General features: G+C 40.5%; 1 protein-coding gene across 1 annotated transcript in view; it reads left to right on the top strand.

Annotated features, from left to right (window-relative positions):
• Positions 1–517: 517 nt before the first annotated feature.
• The window catches only part of LOC114441079 (transmembrane protein 132D), a 30,644-nt gene continuing 11,315 nt past the window's right edge, over positions 518–19,846 (top strand). Inside the window, exons 1-4 of the mRNA XM_028413847.1 lie at positions 518–568; positions 6,607–6,742; positions 11,558–12,434; positions 17,873–18,010. Of these exons, the coding sequence (XP_028269648.1) occupies positions 518–568; positions 6,607–6,742; positions 11,558–12,434; positions 17,873–18,010 (1,202 nt within the window). The remainder of the gene's footprint in view (positions 569–6,606; positions 6,743–11,557; positions 12,435–17,872; positions 18,011–19,846) is intronic.

The following is a 19,846-nucleotide window of genomic DNA, read 5'->3' as shown; positions in this document are numbered from 1 at the left end:
TTTTCTCCCATTTTGTCCCATAGACTTCCATTATAACCACACTTTTGATTTGACTGCACAGCCATGGCACTACATAATCATGCATTCTTGATTGTTGGTGGTTTACCCTGTTGGTAGGAGGTAAAATTTGTGATTTTTAATGACCATATTAATTAAAATCTTGGGGGAAAATGATTTTTTCACCACTGTTGATTAGAACTGAAGTTAATTAAAAGGTCTATGCAAAAAAAATTTTCAAAAAAATATTTATCTGATATATTTTTAAAACCGTTAAAGTTAGGGGACGTTTTTGTCCCCGAACAACACATAAGGGTAGTGTTTGCGAACAGTCCATGAGGGTTAATCTCTCTCTCTCTCTCTAAATACATATATATATATATATATATATATATATATATATATATATATATATATATATATATATATATATATTCTCTTTCACACATACATATAGAAGAATATATGTGAGATAGTCAGAATGAATTGTTTTGTACGGCCCCTCACAGCTAGCCTCATAATGCCACCTCATCCCCTGCATGAGCTGGAGGAGGTGGCCAGACAGATGGAGGTCTGGTTTTACCTGCTTAGTCCCTGTGACCATCCAGGAAAATGGATGGATGAAGAATATTTTTTGATTTAACCAATTTTATTTATTATTATCTCTCGGATAATGAACCAGTATGAAGCCTTGTAAATGTAATTATTCTGCTCTTGCTGAGAACAAACTAATGTTAGATGGCTTTAATGATTTCAGAATCCAATAATAATTTTCAGTCTGCTGTGATGAAATTCAGGATTCCATGAGCACTCCTGAGATGTCCATGAGTGACTGCTGGTGACGCTGGAACAAAGCTAACCTGTACACTCTAGGCCCCTGGGGAATGCAGCCAGATCAGGCTCCGAGCTATCTGAGGCTGTGTTTGCTCAGGTCTCAGCTTTGTACCCTTACATTTACAGACTAACTATTAATATTTGGAGAGCAGCAGCTTTGTGTGGGAGTACTGTAGAAGCTGTGTAGACATGTCATATGAAAAATGAGACTGTCTCTGTTTTATCCGATACAGACCATAATGTTATGTTACATACATACATACAATGTATTATAATCTACACTATTTAAAGGTGTGTTGGATAATATAGTGTAGACTGAAGCCATCCTGCGTAGGAGTACCCCTATCTGTAATTGCATATATTGACTGAAAGAGTTTTAAGAGGACTGTTTGATCTAAAGTGTCAGTGGGTGTAGTTTGACTTGTCAGACGTTATTCTTGTTCCTACTGGCATTAGACTTTTTCATTTTGGAGTTCAGTTTGTTCCAGTGTTCTAGGCATCACCACTACCTGCTAAAAAAGGACTCCACTAAATTATTCTGGCTCTTCTCTGCACAATAGATCTAAAGTCCCTTATCTGCATCACCAAAAAAAATAGCTTTCAAACTCAAGACGATGCCACTTTTCATATGTGTTAATTAAACACCTGAGCAGATTTGAGTTTGAAGCTAAGGTGTTGATTCATTTGGTGAAAAATGTGAGAAATGTCAACACTTGTTATCAACACTCAAAATAACTGTCAATTAGTCAAAATGTACTTGTCAACTTTTAGGCCAGTTATGGCTGAGAAAACATGTTGATTAACGTTTGGGAAACAACCCACTCCACACCAGTCAGTAAAACACTGGCAGTGATGACATTTGATGCTCGGAGACCTGACTTACTTTGAAGAGTGAGATTTCTGTTTGTAGCTCAAAGTCTCTGAAATTCAGACAAGTGTAACAGCAACTTTCTGTTTTAATACAGTGTTTATCATTTCTTGATGTCTTTCTCTCCTTCTTTTTAGTTACATATAAATGTAACTTTGGGTTGCCATGGTATTGAAGGGAATATCAGCCTTTTTGAACCAAACCTTTCCTATGTGAGACTGTACCTCCTGCAGCAATGCTGCTCAGCTGCTTTAACACAATCTTAATGTTTAAAATGTAAATATGTGTTTTCCCATGGTTGATGCCACTATCATGTGTGTACAGTAATAATAGGAAAAGGCAAAAACCAAGGAGGGACTGTCAACCTTGCTTTTTCTACAAACAAGCCTGATCAGGTCTGGGTTTACTTAAGTGGGCAACACTTGGAAAAGTATCAGTGAAGACTATAGCAGGTTCCCACTCCTGCCAAAAAACTGTTTTCACCCCAGCATAGACAAGGAAGTGGTGCCAATATGAACTCTTTGACACATCATTATAAAAAATGTCACATTTGGTCAATAACTCTATCTGCCAGATATGTTGCACATGCTAACCAAACATATTGTCCGACATACAACATGTTATGTTGATCATGGAAACAATAGAGCTGCAAAAGTCGGCTTGGGGGACATGCACTTTCACTCAGCAGTCCAAAGTCCAAATTCAATTCAATTCAATTCAGTTCATTTCAGTTAAATGTTATTTCACCTTTTACAAATAAAAATTGTCTCAAAGCACTTCACAGAGATCCAGAGCCTGAACCCCCTTAAGAGCAACAGTGGCAAGAAAAACTCCAGTTAACAGGAAGAAACCTTGATCAGGACCCGGCTTATAAGGAGAAGCTTCCTGCTGACAGTCAGCCTGGTAAAGGAGAAGAAGAGGTAGACAGGACAGACAGGATGAAGGAGAGAGAGAGAGAAAGGAACAAACATGCAATAAACAGCATGCATTACATGCCCCGACACCACAAACTTTTTTGTTTTCACACAACACTAAGTTCAGTTGTTACTTGTGGTTAGGTCTAGTTTTTAATTATGGATTTTGGCATTAATTTACTGCTGGTTTGTCAGGTTTAAGTGGAGGAGAGAACACAAGTGCAGACAGAAAGGTAATAGTCACAGTCCAATGTTGGTTGGTCGCAACCAGACAGTCCAACAAGACTAAGGTGCGAACAGGCTAAACCAAGGACAAGATCAAAAAAGAAAAGAAAAAATAGGCTGGGTTCAAAAACAAGACTGCAAACAACTCAAACACGACTGAAACTCTAAGAAACACGAGTGACACACAAGGTAATGAACAAGTCGATCTGGCACAAACAAAGGGACTAGATCTAAAGAGACAAGGGTGAAAAGACACAGGTGAACATGGTCAGGGCGGGGCAGTGTAGTGGGGAAAATCACTTTGAAGAATGGTATAGAGACAAGTGTTAGGTGAAAAGAATACAGTCAGAATGAGTGTGGGTCTGTGCATCATTCAGAGTCAGTAGAAAACAAAGGTGTTGGCTATGTGGGAGGTGACTGCAGTGCAGGCAAATGGAGGACAAGCTTTGAGGTGATTACTGTGCATGCGTGTAAAGGGGATTGAACTTAGCCAAAAGTTATCATGTCAGCCTGACCTTCAAGTGAACCTACTGACGGCATCTAGAAGGAAGGAGGAGGGGCTGCTCTGTGGTGGCAGGGCCGCAAACAGGTGGGCCCTGGTAAGAAAAGGGGGGGGGCTGCCCAGCTGTAGCAATGCTATATACCCCTAGACACTGGGTAAAAGGGTGAAAAAGTGCAGCATAAGGGAAAACAATCTAGTAGGCAGAAGAACCAAGGTCAAGTACAAAGGGGCCTACATTTTATCCCGACAGCAGGCAATCACAAGCAAAACACACTACTACAGACAGCCAGAAACACGGGACAACACGGGGACAATCTAAAATACACCATGAAAAAAACACCAAAAAACACCAAAATAACCAAACAACACAGGATTAAATCAAAGACACAACACAGGAACATGACATGATTAAGGTTAGGCATTTTAAACAGGATTAAGGTGCTTGGTAAAGATTATCTTAAAACACATTTAAACACATTTTAAAAGGAAAACCTTTGTGTGTGGCCGTCCCTGCCCTTCACAGAGATGAAGCTGGAGAAATATGCACACCTGTTTTCAAGGACTGAAACGTCGATGTGATGTTACATTTTTCCTGGAGAGGGAGGGGCTGAACTTCTTAGCATGAAGACAAATAAGTGTACACAACCAGTATTGTATTTTTTGTTGACTACATAATTCTTTATGTGCCACTTCATAGTTTGGAAGTATTCAATATTAATCTACAATGTTGAAAAAAAATGGAATCATAGTGTATATCTCATAATGCCGAATAATACCTTCCATAATAGAAGCATGACTGTGTTAGAACACACTTTCCAATAGAATCAATGAGAAGCCTGCATGCACAAGTCTATGACTCTTCAACCTTCAGTTGTCACATCATTATTGTAAAGATATGTAAATTTTAGTGCACTCTTTCTGTGTTTGCAGTGAAAATGAGGATGGAAACATTAGAGCATTGCATCTGACTAAGTGCACCTCAGCAGATGCTACCTCTATCTGTCAAACAGAAGGATGATGTACATTGAAAACACATTCCCTTCCTCGTGGCACTCTCATCTATCACCAGTTTATGGCCACTCTCCCCACTCTCGCACATTTCTGCCACGACATCCATCTATGTCAGCGTACTAACGTGCACATCCGGAGGTCTGTGTTGTTTCTCTGTCCTTTAAGTGTTCATAACATATTCTTGACACGTGTCACCATATGTTTTTGCATCTGAATGGATGCATCCGAAGAAGATCGCAAAATTCACACACAGCTTTGTCACGTCATGTCAAATCATGGGTCAGTGTGTGACATGTAATTGTCACTCTCAAGTTCAGGCATAGCAGGGTGAAGTTACAGCTACGTTGGCCTGATGAAATATCTGTATATTTATATATGACAAACATTCTACAGTCCACCATTTGTGAATCTGACTCTAAATGCATCAGTAAGGGTGCTGTTGGTTCTCTCAGACTTTCTTTACACTGTAGTGTGGATGCTGTTCCCTAGTGTGTGAGGAGCAGGTAAATAGGAAAGGATCTAAATTATTCTACGGCAGCACTACAGCATGCTGGAGCCACCCCAACACAGAGATGCTGCTGCTGCTGCTGCTCGTGCTTATCACTGTGCTGCAGTGCTAGGGAGGAGCACAAACATGCTCGCAGCAGTAGCTTGTGGCAACTTCCTCCTGTCTCCAGAAACTGTGAGCTTTGGTCACACACTCTGTGTGTTGATATGTTAGTTAATCCTCTTTATAAGCAATAAAGCCCCATTACACGTACCATGAGCTATAACTACAAGAATCCCCACAAGTAACTTTTGTCAGCTTGTGTTTTAAATTATACAGCTAATTATTAATATTCATGTTTTCTTTCTGAGAGATGGTGGAAAACCTTCTCTGTGCTTTTTGTGTTAACATCACTTACACATGAATGCATATGCTGTGTGTGAATTTTGCATGAATTTAAATTCTACTCTTCAACTTATCAGGTCCTCTGTTAACAAAATGAGCAAAAAATAAGTGGAAAACCTTATAATTTCTGATGCAACTGGGCTGCAAGCAATATTCTATCACTCACCTTTGCTTTACTGACATAGAAACTCCTCTTTACCATCAGAGGGCACTAAAACCCATCTGATGCTCACAAACGGTCCCTGACCACAGGGATGTAAACATCATCCCAGTCAAAATTGCTTTGTCTTTTAAAGATAATTTAAAATATGTTTTGTTTACATTTAAAGAAAAAATAGAAATGACAAAAATACATCAATATGTAAACTTTCTACCCAAAAACAAATCACAAATACATATTTATTGTTTGTGTGTATGTGTGTATCTTTAGCCTATTTATGTACATTTTTGAGTAATGAATCCAGTGTGGTGCAATCACATCTCAATTTGCCAACTGTGATTTTTAACTGCACTAATTCAGCCAAGGTCTGAAAAGGACACAGTATCTTGAAATTTTTCGTAGAAAATCAGTCATTTAATCAGTCATAATTTTTACTGATGAACAATCAACGTTGCCCAATGTTAATAAAGATGTGACAGAACATGAATTGGAACGTCTTGGAGGATTACAGTCTACAGCTTTCTACAGGGAAAGCCAAAGTTACTTGTTCATAAGCTTTAAGTGCGCTGTGTGGTCTGGAAATGACAAGAGAGCAATCTTTCCTTTAAACAAAGATAACTGACTTTGTGTTCCTCTGTATGTTGACTGTAGGTCAACAGTCAACGAAGCAGATTAAGTGATTAAAATTAGTTGACATTAAATATGTCACCTTTGATAATTTCTTCTGACATTCAAACACAACGCAGGGTTAATCCTACCAGCTGCGTAATGGAGCGGATGAACAGTGACAGATGATGAGTTTAGTGCCCCGAGGATTGCGCACAAGACAGTCAGTGATCTGGTAACAGCCGTTTAACACAGAGTCCCAGCCGCGGCGACAATCTGGAAGAGGCTCAATGTGAACGAATTTTTTAAGGATAATTCGCCAGGAGAGGCAATAGTGATCCGAACAGAACCTTCTCTGTCACTCAGTTTCAGCTAAAGATTCATTCATTTTTCTGACTGGACCGGAAAGTCCCCGGACGACGTGTCCAGGATCGTTACGCACGAACTTTTACGCACTGCTCTGGACTTGCCGGTGAACACATCTCGATGCGCAGTACACGTTACACGCAAGACGGACTACACTGCTACAGGTGTAAAATGTTAAGTGAACGAAGTGCAGGAATGGATGAAGCCATGCGCTGTATACTCGGCTGAAAGAAAACCAAAACCACACGGACACTGGGAAGTTGCCTGGAACAGCGAGCCGCGCCGGGTGCCAAAATGAGCCTTCACTGGCAGAACTGGAGGCTCTTACAGATAATCTTTGCAACAATTACTGCAGTTCTCGCACAAGGTAAGTGACCCGGGAGTAATTTCTTGTATGTTATGATGTTTTTCAATCTAAAATACCCAGGAGGAATGAGGCGCTGCAAGACCAGCGTGTGTCAAAGTGCAATGGATTAACCTGAAGCCTCTTAGGGCTGTGTGCAGCCCCCGTGTACGCTGTATTTAATAATAACAGCTGAAAACAAACGACCCATTAGGCTGAACTCACGCTGTGCACGTTACTGGTGGTAGGTGGGCCTTCTCATAGGGACACACCAGTACTAAATCCATCCATAAAAATCTAAATAATAATAATAAATGCCCTTATTTGAGCGCCAAATTTACATCTTACTCCACGGTGACACAGAGTTCCACCCTAACATGAGCATGTGTGTCTTACTTGCAGCAAAGGGGTGTCACAGCAGTGAAGAGGATATTAAACATTTAGGATGAAATCAGTGAGGAGTAAAAGGACTTGATGGGTTTACATTACAGCTGGAGCCATGCCTTAATGCTCAGCACTTCCACCCATCTCCACACATAGAAAACAAACAAAAAGAAAGAAAGAAAGAAAGAAGACAATCTAAACTTTATAATGAAAAAGAAGAAAGAACACATCAAGAAGGCATTTACTGTAAAGCCTATAACTGCCTCTTTAAATGGCTATTTCTAGGGAATACAGGCTGGCTGATTTGTGGAGATAAAAAGATGACAAAAATTGAGAAATTGTGATAAAACAGATTTTAAAAGCAGCTTTAACAGTCTCATTGGACATAGCAATCCCTACCAATCACCGCAAAAGCTTTAAGCCTCTCTCTCTCTCTCTCTCGCTCTCTCTCTCTCTCTCTCTCTCTCTCTCTCTCTCTCGCTCTCTCTCTCCTCTTCCCTTACCCCCTCTTTATCCTTATCTTAAGCACCCTGTTGTCAGGGCTTCTGAGAATGGCATGGTATTTGATCATCATCTAGTATGTTTGTGCATTATAAAGCTTGTAAGCTGAGATGTACAGTAATACTGGGAAGACTATTTGACTAAGCCATGATATTTGACTGATAAGACGTGTTGCAGTCTAACTTCTTTTAGGGAATCTACACTGACCACACAGGCCTGCTTTACAGCTCATCATTCAAGATGGTTTATGGAGTTACACATTACACAAGCAGCACTTTTAAACCATATATTTAATCATATTTGGGTATGTTTAATGTTTAGTCACAGCCCTAGAGAAAGAATAGATGTAAGGAAACTGATTAATGTGGATTTACATTTCATTAGAACTTCAATACTTCATTTAGACATGTGTACTTGTAGAGATAAATGCCTTACAGAACTTTTAGCTTCATTTTAATGTGTGATTTAATAATCAATCACATTTCTGAAAGGTGTTTTAGTACTAATGTGTGCAGTGAAACCTGTCATATGCTAATGAGAACATAATCCTGCGCTGGAAAGGTCAGCTGGTCATCAGTCTAACATTAGATCAGGAAAATCTGCACAATCAGTCTTATTCGCATCTGCCAGTACTCTTATTTTGAAATGTATGCATAATCGAGATTTAAATTATAGGTCACACATTTGACCAAGAACATTTAACAGTAGCATACATGGGAAATTTTCCATCCCTCAATTACAAATTCCAACGCAGACACCATTGTCTCCTTTGATGCTGTTGGGAATCGACTCACTTCTGCAAGCTGTTTAGCACATATGGTAAAAGTCATTAGTGCACATTAGAATTCACAACAGTTGCTCAGGCTTTGTGCATTTTAATAGAAAATGCAATGATTGATTACATTTGATGAATTAATGCTAAAAGAGGAGCAGTTAACTGGCATGTCAGTGAAAAGGCAACAATACAGGCAGATGACGCAAACTGCAGGGCAACAAGCTACCTATTTAATACAGGACAAGCTTTTTCATTTTAATTGGTGATGAATGTTATTTTGGAATGCAGCATGCCCAGAAACAAATACATTTTGTAGCCACTTACACACTAGAGCAAATCTTAAAGTATTAGGTATCATCTGACATTGGTGTAATGCAAAAAGCTTTTATTGCTCCGGGTGGCTGGTTTAAGAATAAAAGAAAAAAAACATTGTACACAAAAGGTCTATTTCAAACAGAATATCCATTTTGGAAAGAAAATCCCCAGCAAAGCTTCAAACTGTGTGTCTGAAAGCAACTGTTTTCATACAGTGAAGGAGAAGGATTTGATTAACACCAAAATGCAGCACAGACAGAGGCTTCACAAGACACCTAACCTACATACTGTAGAAGAAAAAAAATGGTGCAAGGATCTGAACTTGCTCTGACTGCAGGAAGACTTCGTGGAGAAGTGGATTTTAGAGCTGGTTGGAGCATCTGCATGGCAACACTGATTCTTTCTGACTCAGCCAAGGAAGGAAGAGACTCAGGGTGTTCGAATTGAGTGATTTGAGAGGCTGGAACAGCTGGTGCAGGGGATTTGCTCTCATGTTTATCAGTTAAGGGCAGGACTCTCATCATCATAGAAGTTTTGCTTACACTGGGTGCTAGTTAAATATCTAGAATATTGGCACAGAAGAAAGGTTTACCACTTAGCCTGCTATAAACAAGCACAAATTGTGTTATGTGTGCTCCATTTAAACAATCTCCTTTGGGTTTTACAAAGTGAAAAGCATGTGAAATAACAAGAGGGACGACGATGACCCATCAAACACCCATAAAGGGATGAGCTTGCATGTGAAGTACTTTGTCGCTACAGTGTCCATGCAGCCTCCCTCCTGGAGACAGTGAGCCAGTTTATATTCACTCCAACCGGAGCTGCTGCCAGCTCTGGTATTAAACAGCACATCTGTCACTGTGGCCACTGTTAGCTAAGCCAGGACAGCCCATATCCTGGCTTCAGTCTCTACAGTGTGTCGCCCACTCAGCGAGTATGACTGACATTCTCTTTTGAGTGTGGAAAAGAAAAAAAAAAAGATGCCGTTGTCTTCCTGTGAGGGCATCTGGGCTGACATGACTGTGACATGTACAGTAGTCATTGCCGTGCGAACTGTCAGACCATCTTGACAGGCTCTTTTCTGGGGTGGATGAGTGACGATGAAAAGCAGACCATGATAGACAGACTCATCAAATGTCAGCAGCCACAAGGGATGTGATTCTGACACAGGGAAGCTTCAAACTTTCCTTGCTGGGTAAATAACAATTAATCAGTCAGTGACAGACAACAGCCTGTGGCAACTTGTGTCACACAACTTTATATTATCTCTATTCAAAGACATTGTGAGTTTTGGCACCCTGGTGGGATTTTAGGTTTGATTTGCTGCTAAAGCTGTTTTTCACTGTGCTTAGTCCAGCATTATCCATTTCTGTTATAATCTCCAGAGTAAACATCCATGTATTCTGTCCTTAATTCACCAAGTAGGGCAATTAGCCACCAGATAAACAGCACACACTCAGGTCAGCCGCTATAATCTTTATAAGTCTATCAAAATGGATTTTTAACAAGGACATGTACTGGCCGGGTGACCACTGATTCTGCTCATATCTATCTAGGCTCAACACACAGATGAGAGCATATTTAGTTTATTTTTTACATACTGATACAAAACATTCATTCTATGCAGTTGTGATCAGTTTTTAACAGCCAGCCTGTAATCCTTGTAATTGTTGTACAAGTCTCTGACACAAAAAAAAATAAAATCACACACACATAATCTACCACTAAACTATTTTTGTCAATATTGTCATCAAAATCTACCTTTAAAAAAAAAAAAAATCTTATTGATGCTGCTGTATTTATTTATTTATTTTTCATGGACTATCTGCAAGCTGACAATCTGAAAAGCCATTTTAATCTCAGTTTCTGATAGCTGATTTTAACCTTGTACCAGATGTGCAGATTCCAACTTTTCTCCCCGTATAGGGAAAGCAGATCATCCATCAGAGGTGAAAGTAGGGCAGCTAAATGGGAGATGGAAACATTACTGTAATAGAAGACAAATGTATACATTATATGTTCTATATCTTATATACAATAAAAAGTATATTATTTTTGGGGGGACATAATTAGTGCTCAAAATATTATTTATTGTGCAATGCACAATGCAACAGTTACAACAGTTGCAGTTGCAAACGGGGGGCCTATAGGTCAAGGGTGGTTAGGGGAACCATTATGCAAGAAAATGTTATGGTGCTCTCTATAAATGAGCTGTAAAATGTTGTCAGGATGGCTTTGCTGAGTTTGAATAAGTTTAGCTTCCTTGATACATATCGTCGTTGTTCCATTTTACCATATACCTTAAATGTTTTGTTCAGATGTCATGACACAATCCAGTTTTTGAAGACTGACTGCAATTACAAGAGCAACTGGGTTGCAAGTTAGGCATACTAGTCCATTGTCACATGGTTTTAATGTTGTCAACAGTCATCTTTTTCAAAGCAGAAAAGCTTAAAAAATCACTAGTGGTAATGTAATAGAACATACCTGAAAAACCCATTAACTATGGGACAAGGTTGTGTTAACCTCCTGGATATCTTTAACATAACCAGTGTTAGGTTGCTGATCCATGCAAACTGAACTCTGAAGCTTCTCTGGTTGCAATTTACATTATTTTACCTATATAGTCTGTTACAGGAATTGAAAGGTTAAGCTCAGATGCCTATGGTATAATCCTTTAATGCCCACTCAGATGATCACTTGGCCTTGGCTGACTTTTATGCTACAATTTTAGCTGCTATGACTCTGTTGGTATATTTAAGTATAATTTTCAATATAGAGTAGATTTAGCCTAAGTTTAGTTTTGCTTCTGTTTTGCTCAAAAACAGACATGTATATGTATATATTCTCTTTTTACCTTACAGATTTGAGCAGTAAAGAGCTGACTGACAGTAAGAGCCCGGTGCCTTTTCCTGTCTACTTACCGGTCAGCTATGAGGTGCGAGATGCTGATTACCTCTTTCTAAAGGAGGCTGGGCAGGACTTCATGAGGAACTCCAGCATGCAGAGCCACACGCAGCCCTTTGTTATTTTAAGAGCCACCCGCCAGCCAGCTGTCAACGCCAGCTATGGGACGATGTCCACAGAGAAGCTTGTGCCTCGAGATCTGGTCCAGTCAGTGCAGCTCTTTAATGCCCCAGAGGTTTTTACCTTTAACTGGAAAATCCAGGCCTTTGTGCTTACACCTCGGGTTTTCTCCTCCAAGCCCAAAGTGCGGGTGCTCTTCTATGTTGCAGGGAGGGACTGGAGCAGGGGGGAAGGAACTGTGGATGAGCTACCATGTGTGACAGTATACGCTTTCTGGCAAACCCAGGAGGTGAGGGGTTCCTGCTCAATAGGAGGTGAGAGAGGGACCTGCATGGCTGAGCTGGTTCCTCCGCCTGGCTGGTTTGCTCCAGGGTCAGAGGGCACCAGCAGGGAGAGGCAGGATCCATCTGCTGGGAACCCTGTGGAATTGTACTACCAAGCTCAACCAAAAGTCAATGGGAAGTGTGATTCTGCAGATGGAAATCGTTGGGGTGGTTCGCAGCAGCAGGCTGACTATGTTCCTGTCACCCCCATGCAGAGGATTGGCAGTGTGCGTCTTCTGCAGGTGCCTAAAGGAATGGCAACGCTTTCTCGGCTCAAACTTGGGAGTGCAATTGTTATACGGACATCCTCCAAGCCTCTGAAGAAGACTGACATCGCCACCTTCTATATACTGATGGCCAGCTCTGCTCAGCTGACTAACTTCACTCTCAGGTAAAAATGATTCCATTGGAGTGTTTATAGTAAATGGTCAGTAAGAGGTCCAAAATGCAGAATTGGTCACAGTATTAGTCAACTTCTTGCACAAATCCTTTGCCATCATGAATAAAGGAATATTAGAGGAAATGAGATTTAGCATGGATTATGGCGTTTCTCTGAAAATATCGTGATGGTTAACTGTCTTTCTGGGAAATGAGGGTAGATTATTTGAATGAGCACAGCCTGATAGGGCTGTTTCAAGAGTGGCAGTCATCAAGGTTGACATGGATCACATAAAATCACGTGTAGCTCGTGACTCATGGTTTCTCCACTTTAAAGGGTATGCTGTGTTATGCCAGTGCACTGCTATTGAATGTATAAATATCATAGGGATTATTGAAATAGTTCAATTTAGTCAAAGGCTCATTTTGCTTTGCAGAATGTTCCTTTTGACTGAAGATTGGATTTGTATTTGTAGTAACATCTCAAAGAAATAACTGTTCCTCAGGAGGTTTCTGTGACATCCATTAAAATGAAAGCTAATTTCATACAGATATTGTTAAAATTGTTTTATTATTTGCTAAGAATCCACCAGAAGAAAAGTACAAAAGAAGGAAAAAACAAAGTCTGTTCTCACGGCTTTAGGGCGTCAGTTTGTTCAGGTGAAATGATGCAATGTGGGAGATTGGCACCTCAAAACTGGATTTAAATTAAATGCCTCCAACTTTCTCTCTCTTCTATTTCATTGATGGCTTTCGTGGTCATCTCCAGCCTTTTGTTATCATCACCCAGACAGAGATCAAACAGAATCACACAGCGGTGAAGCTGGATTTGTTGAGGTTAGCTGTCAGAGCAGACAAGCACAGATTTACACTAACCTGATTAGAGACTGATTTTTGATTATTATTCAAGGCACTATCTTCTTTACTCTAAGCCGGTGAATAATGGCCTGTCAGGACGCATGACATACTTTTTCCTTACAAGAATCAGTTTGGTTTGTTTGAGCATGTCATAAATCTGTCTTTCATGTGTTATTTGATGTAATAAATGAATGTGTTAATACATATATTGGGCTGTGCAGCAAAGGTGAATAAGAAAATGCAAAGTGCGTTGCCTAAAGGAGTTACCTGTCTTTCTAGATTAAAGAAGAAACAGTGCAATACACAATCAATACTTCCTGAAAAATAAATACTTACTGCTGCCTTGATTCGCCTCATATATGCTTCAGTGGAAGTGCAGGTGAGGAGACAGTCATGGATTATTAATTCTCTTTTTCAGTTCAATGCAGGAAAAAGGTAAACATCGGCCGAGTGGACAGCTGTGTGTAGATGCCCTTTATCTCAGATACTTTTCTGGTACAGCAAAGCAAAACAAAGAAGCTGTCTAAAAACACATTTATGTTATTTAAATTAATTAGCAGGTTTCTGCCAAAAAGCCAAAAAAAGAGGAATTCAGATTTTTCATCATCTTCATCCTGTTGCTTTTAATTATTGCTGCTTTAAATCATTCATGAACACAAACTAAAAGCAGCAGAATGGCGCCTCACTTCTTTACTTTCATTTCACCTCCTTCTTAGTACATCATGTAAAGCTAATACACTCGCAGATCCTTTAAGTTACCCACAGTAACCCCCCCATCCTCCCCCAGCTAATCAGCACATTAACAAGCACTGTGCATCCAGTCCTCAACAGCTGTCTGTGCACTTTATCACTGTCTGAATGTCCCATTAGGCTTTGCTTAATACTCTCTCATCAGCATGATAAACCTGTTATTGATGTCTATAGCCAGAGACAGGGGACGTACAAATTTGAGGTCGATTGAGAAAAAAGACAAGCCGCACCTGTCCACTGTGGTGAAATGAACCTGTCATTCTCAGCCAGGCTTTGATAAAGGTCATAGATAATGCATTGTACCGCTGTCATCACACTCGCACAGGAAGGGCAATTAGATTATCCCCTTACTCAGGGAGTTGAGTGAAGTATGAGCTTACACTTCTCTTTTCTGTTTAGCTATTAAAAGTCAGTGATGAGCTGCAGTAAGTGTGTCTTGTTCTTATTTAAAGTTAAGGTTGTGGCAGTAAATTAACATTGAGCTTGTGTATCTACAGGACACTGTGTCAGTGTGCTTTTCAACTAGAGAGACTAATCATTCATCTGTGTGACAAATAGGCCTTTTACATCCATTTTTAGTGCCGTGGTGCCTGCCATCTGGCAGGAGCGTTGGCATGATCCTTTCCCCAACTCCCTAAACTGCTCCATAAGTACGATAAGCACGTTGCCGATGGCTGGCCATCAGACTGGCTAAACGGTGGACATTTGCCTGCATAATTAACGATTGCATCTGTTTCCGATTGCACTGGGGTTCACTGGTGGTACTGTGTGCTTGCTGTGATGTGTTCACAAAACCAAGGAGGGGAACACAAATTATATCAGGGAGGTAATTACAAACCCTATGGAGCATCTTGATAGCAGCTTTGGTGATGGAATGCATCTGGGCCATGCTGTCTTGCTCACACCTAGCCACCAAGGAAACACTCTATCTTCTATCTTCTTTGATCAAACTCTGTTCTTGTGTTTTGTGTACACTTTCATTGTTTTACTTTCTTTGTTGGCTACCGGGATTAGTCAAAGTTTAAAGAGGGCTGCAGCCCACAAATAAACAAAGGAAGGGGACTAGCTAAGAGGCCATTAAGGTCTGATTTGAGTGTATTTGACATATTTATCTACTAGTTCCCTTGCATGGTTTTACATGCATGCATGTGAGTGAATGAAGAGTCTGTAAAAGGTGAAACAACAGTGCCACTCATGTCGTGCCTGGTCAGAAGTGAGATGGATGGCAGGTGCAGCACCTGAGAGCTGCTTTCCTCACACACTGTCAGCTTCGGTCTCCACAGCCATCCATCTTCTCTGCCCTGGTGCCTCCCCCCTGCCCACTGCCTCCTCAGGGCTCGCTAACTAAAGCTATGGACTCTGGTTCCTGCTCCCAACCACTCAGAAGAAAAACGCCTCTTCTAGTCGCAGGGGATTTTTTTTTTTACTCAAGGGAAACTGAGTGAGACAGAAAAAAGGGGGCTTTAGATAAGTCTTCTTGTTACTGTCACTTTTTATTAGTTAAACCCTGCTCCAGTCAGCTCAATACACAGAGGTGTTTCATCACAGTAGGGCATGTTATTCAGAAGCCATTACTAGATTAACAATCCTCGTTAGTTTTCTCATTAATACATCGAACCGCCTTGCTTACCTCATCGATTATGGTGGATTAACGTTTTTCTCTGTATACATTAAAACACACTGCACGTATAATTCCACAGGTCTTGGGCTTTTTGAGGATTGAGGACATTTTTTTTATATCAGTAAAAGGATAGTTGTTACAATGGCTAACAACTTTGCCAAGTATTATTTTGAAATTTTAAGCTTCCAGGATGGTTCTCTGTAGCAACCTGCCGGGCATGTCAGGTTAGTTAGGACAAAATAAAAACCAAACACATCCCATTGACCTGTGTGTAAGCTTTGCCTTGGATGCTGTATGAGTAGCAAAGCAAGTTATGGGGCATGAACTCCCCTTAAGCTTAAGCCTTATAACCTTTATTGTGTCATATAATGCACATAAAAAGCTAAAATGTTGCATTGTATGACAAATATGCTTGAGATTGTGCTTTCTATAGACACAACACCCCAGATATCTCAATGATATTTGATGCATTGTCATTTTTGCACTTTGTGTGTGAAGTTCATCACAAACACATGCTGAACAGTACCTGTGAATTCAGTATTGATTTGCAAAGTGGTTGTAGTGGCAGAAATAATTAACATGTGCAGTGTATTGGCAATAGTGTAGGTAACAGTTTACAGTCACCTTCCTTCTTGTTACCACGCCACAGTCCTAATCAGAAATCTGCAGCCCCTTACATCAAACCCTCATGTATTTCCAGTTTGCTCATTTAGACCAGAGTGTTTTCCTTCTCTGTTGTTGGCTCTGCTCTCTTTTGGGAACCCAGACTGACTGATAACAATGAACTGGCTACACCATTCTGTTTTCTGCTGTCATTCACTATAATGCACTGAGAAGCTAGTTTCAAGCTGTGACATGTTAGGTCACTATTTAGTTTAAAATAATAAAATGTCATTGCTTTTGAGCTATAAAATTGTGGCATGGCTATGGATGATTTCTCCTTGTAGCCCTCTGTGTTGTGGGTGAACCTGTATTAATCAGATAAATCAGCTTCTGCTGGAATGGAAAAGATTTTCCACAGGGTCATGATGGCACAAGATGAAACCCATTAATGAAAAAGACACTGTTCACCACTTTTTAATTGTAACCTTCAACCTGTGAGCTTTTTGTCTGTTTGAACCTTTAGCAGTGCCATAAATGGCACATGATGAGTAAAAAACAAACAACAAAAAAACAAAACAAGAAAGGGAACCTTTCTACCCTGCACTTTTGCTGCTAATACAGCAAATGATATACTCATTTGGTCATTAATAAATCCGTCAGACGCGGCACATGGTTAAGTGTATACTAACTGAACATGTGACCGACACAGACCCAAAAGTTCGGCAGATTTTTACTCAGGAGTCCAGGGTTTGAGTACCCCTGACACTGCAAGTGGTTTTGTATTTAATCGTGGTTTGATATGGGATGAAAAATAAAAAATAATAAAAACAAAATACTGGTTTAGGTAAGGATTAAAAGCAGGGTAAGGGGCTAGGTAGAGATGATCTTAAAATACACATATTATGTTTTTCTTTTAAGTATGGGCTGTCTAAGAATGTGCTAATAAAAAATCACAGCCACTTGAGACCTGCTTCACAGGTTACATGTTGCATGTACAGATGCTGTCACAACCAAAACACTCAGACAGACACACACATGTGCCAGATGCGCACACCATTATGTCAATATACCAATTAGGAGATCAAATAAAAGAAGACAATGCATGCTTATGTTTGATGTTGCTGAGTAGGGAGCAGTGTCTTTTTCCTGCTTTCAGAAGTTGGAATCCAAAGTGCTCAGATTGCTGTTGCTTCTATCATAGATAACACCTCCTCAGAGACTCATAATATGCTCAAGTCTTGTGTTTATCTCAAAGATACAGAGATAAACAACAACTTACACAAGGATGTTTTGAAAAATGTGCTGGTGCTGTGTTTTCAGAGAGTCAATGAAATGAATAGTTGTTGCACTTGGATTTCCTTCTGTAGTTCACAATATTTATAGAGGAATATCTGATTAACATTTGACCTACTGCAAGCTGCTTGCATGGACTGCCTACTGGGAAAGACTGTTTGAGCTGCACATCATTTACAAGACATCCAATAATTCATTAGTACATTTGAAATCATGGGGGATGATTCTTTGCAAGTGGTTAAGGTGGTTAACTGTGCACATTGAATTGATTTGGTTTATTCATATTTACCACATTACATGACCTTTTCCTGTCTGACTTTTCACAGAGCAACGGTGAAGAAAGGTGTGACCTTTCGAACAGCGACACCAAGTAACTCTTTACTGTGGGACATCACTCTGGATATGGGCGCAGATGGAGCCATCGCTGTGATTTGTCAGAGGAAGGCACCTATACCTGGGAAAAGGTGAGTCTGTTCTTTGACATTATTCTATATGTTGGTGGAGGTTAGTTTTTTTGTGGCTGGAAAATCTGTCAGTGCATTTTCACACTAGCAAAGGTGAAAAGGGAGGCTTTAAATAATACTGCCATGGTTGCCAGGGTCTCTGGCTGTTATAAGTGTCACTGTTGTCCTTAGTTTGTCTCTGCACCTGAGGACCAAAAGACAAACTGTCTGTGGTTTGTAGGTCTGACACTAGCGTTCTGCATACTGCGTGTCCTCTGTGCACAGGTTGCCGGTGCTCCTGTTAAGATGTTGTAAACAGGTTTTTCCCTTTATTGCCCACTTCTACTTTGTGCTTTAATCATTTCTAAAGATTTGCCTGTGCATGCCCTTGCCTTCCTAGCAATGCAATAAAACATATACGGTATTTCAGCTACAACTTAAAAGCTATGAAACCAACAGAACACCAGTGATCTGTAGGCCCGTCTGATCAAACTCTTTTGACTTCTAAGATGTAGCTTTCCTTTCTTCATAATCATATTAAACGGGGCTACAACCTTTCCCAGGCAACCAGCCTATCTTAGTTGTCCTTTCAAGTTCAGTTGGGTGCAGCTTTATTTCATTGAACTGAGTTAAGTCCTATAAGCGTGGGCCAATGCCTCCTGAGATTACAAGACACCTGTTTCAGAAAGGACGGAGACAACAAAGGGTACAAAGTTCTTTCTAGTCTTTTCTGTCTTGCAAGATTACTTCTTACCTTCCTGTCACAGCAACAGGATTAAACTTGTGGAGTTAAATGTCAATTACAAACTAAAGTGATTTTTCAGCGTCGGGCTGTTTAACAGAACTGAAAAACATAAAATAAGCACAACACACTTTGGCTGCAGTATGCTGCCATCTGTGTGGGGCAGTACTTGGTGAAATGGTACTCTAAGCTGGCTTACAATAAGTGCAGGGTGAATGTCCGGAGTTGGTTTAATGCCACCTGGGCTCAGTGATGGAATGACCATGCTGTTTTGGGATTCATGGCAATTCACCAATTCTCTTGTTTAAGTGTGAAGAAAAAGGGCAGTTGATGATTCTTGTTGTCTTGAATGTCTACGTATTTACATTTAAATAAATGCTTAGGAATTTGAGACATTTGGGCTCAGAAATGAAGCCTGTGTGTAAATTGCAATTCACCCTGCAGCCTCTATAGGTTCTGTCACCAAAAGTGAGTCAGTCCACACAGACCTACCTGTTAAATTCTCAGCAGAAATACACATATTTACAGCCTGGTACAACAAACTATTTTGGTCTGAAGAACACAGGGCGCCAATGGTGAATCTGCAATCTTGGTGTTCTCTGGCAAATGGCAATCGCCCTGCATGGTGTTGTGCTATAAGAACAAACCCCGCTTGTGGATGTTGGGCCCTCATACCACCCTCATGGAGTCTGTTTCTGACAGTGTGAGCAGAAACATGCATTAGTGGCCTGCTGCAGGTCATGTTGCAGGGCTCTGGCAGTGCTCCTCCTGTTCCTCCTTGCACAAAGGAGGAGGTAGTGGTCCTGCTGCTGGGGTGTTCCTCTTCTACGGCCCCCTCCACTGGCCTGTCTCCTGGTATCTCCTCCATGCTCTGGACACTGTGCTGACAGACACAGCAAACCTTCTTGCCACAGCTCTCATTGATGTGCCATCCTGGATGAGCTGCACTACCTGAGCAGCTTGTGTGGTTGTAGACACCACCTCATGCTACCTCTAGGGGTGAGAGCACTGACAAAATGCAAAAGTGATCAAACATCAGGCAGAAAGGATGAGAGCAGAGAACTGGTCTGTGGTCAGCACCTGCAGAACCTCTCCTTTATAGGGCTGTCTTGATA

The sequence above is a fragment of the Parambassis ranga genome, chromosome 9, assembly GCF_900634625.1.
Source record: "Parambassis ranga chromosome 9, fParRan2.1, whole genome shotgun sequence".
Lineage (NCBI taxonomy): Eukaryota > Metazoa > Chordata > Actinopteri > Ambassidae > Parambassis > Parambassis ranga.
The sequence above is the reverse complement of the archived record's forward strand: the minus strand, read 5'-3'. Positions and strand labels throughout refer to the sequence as shown.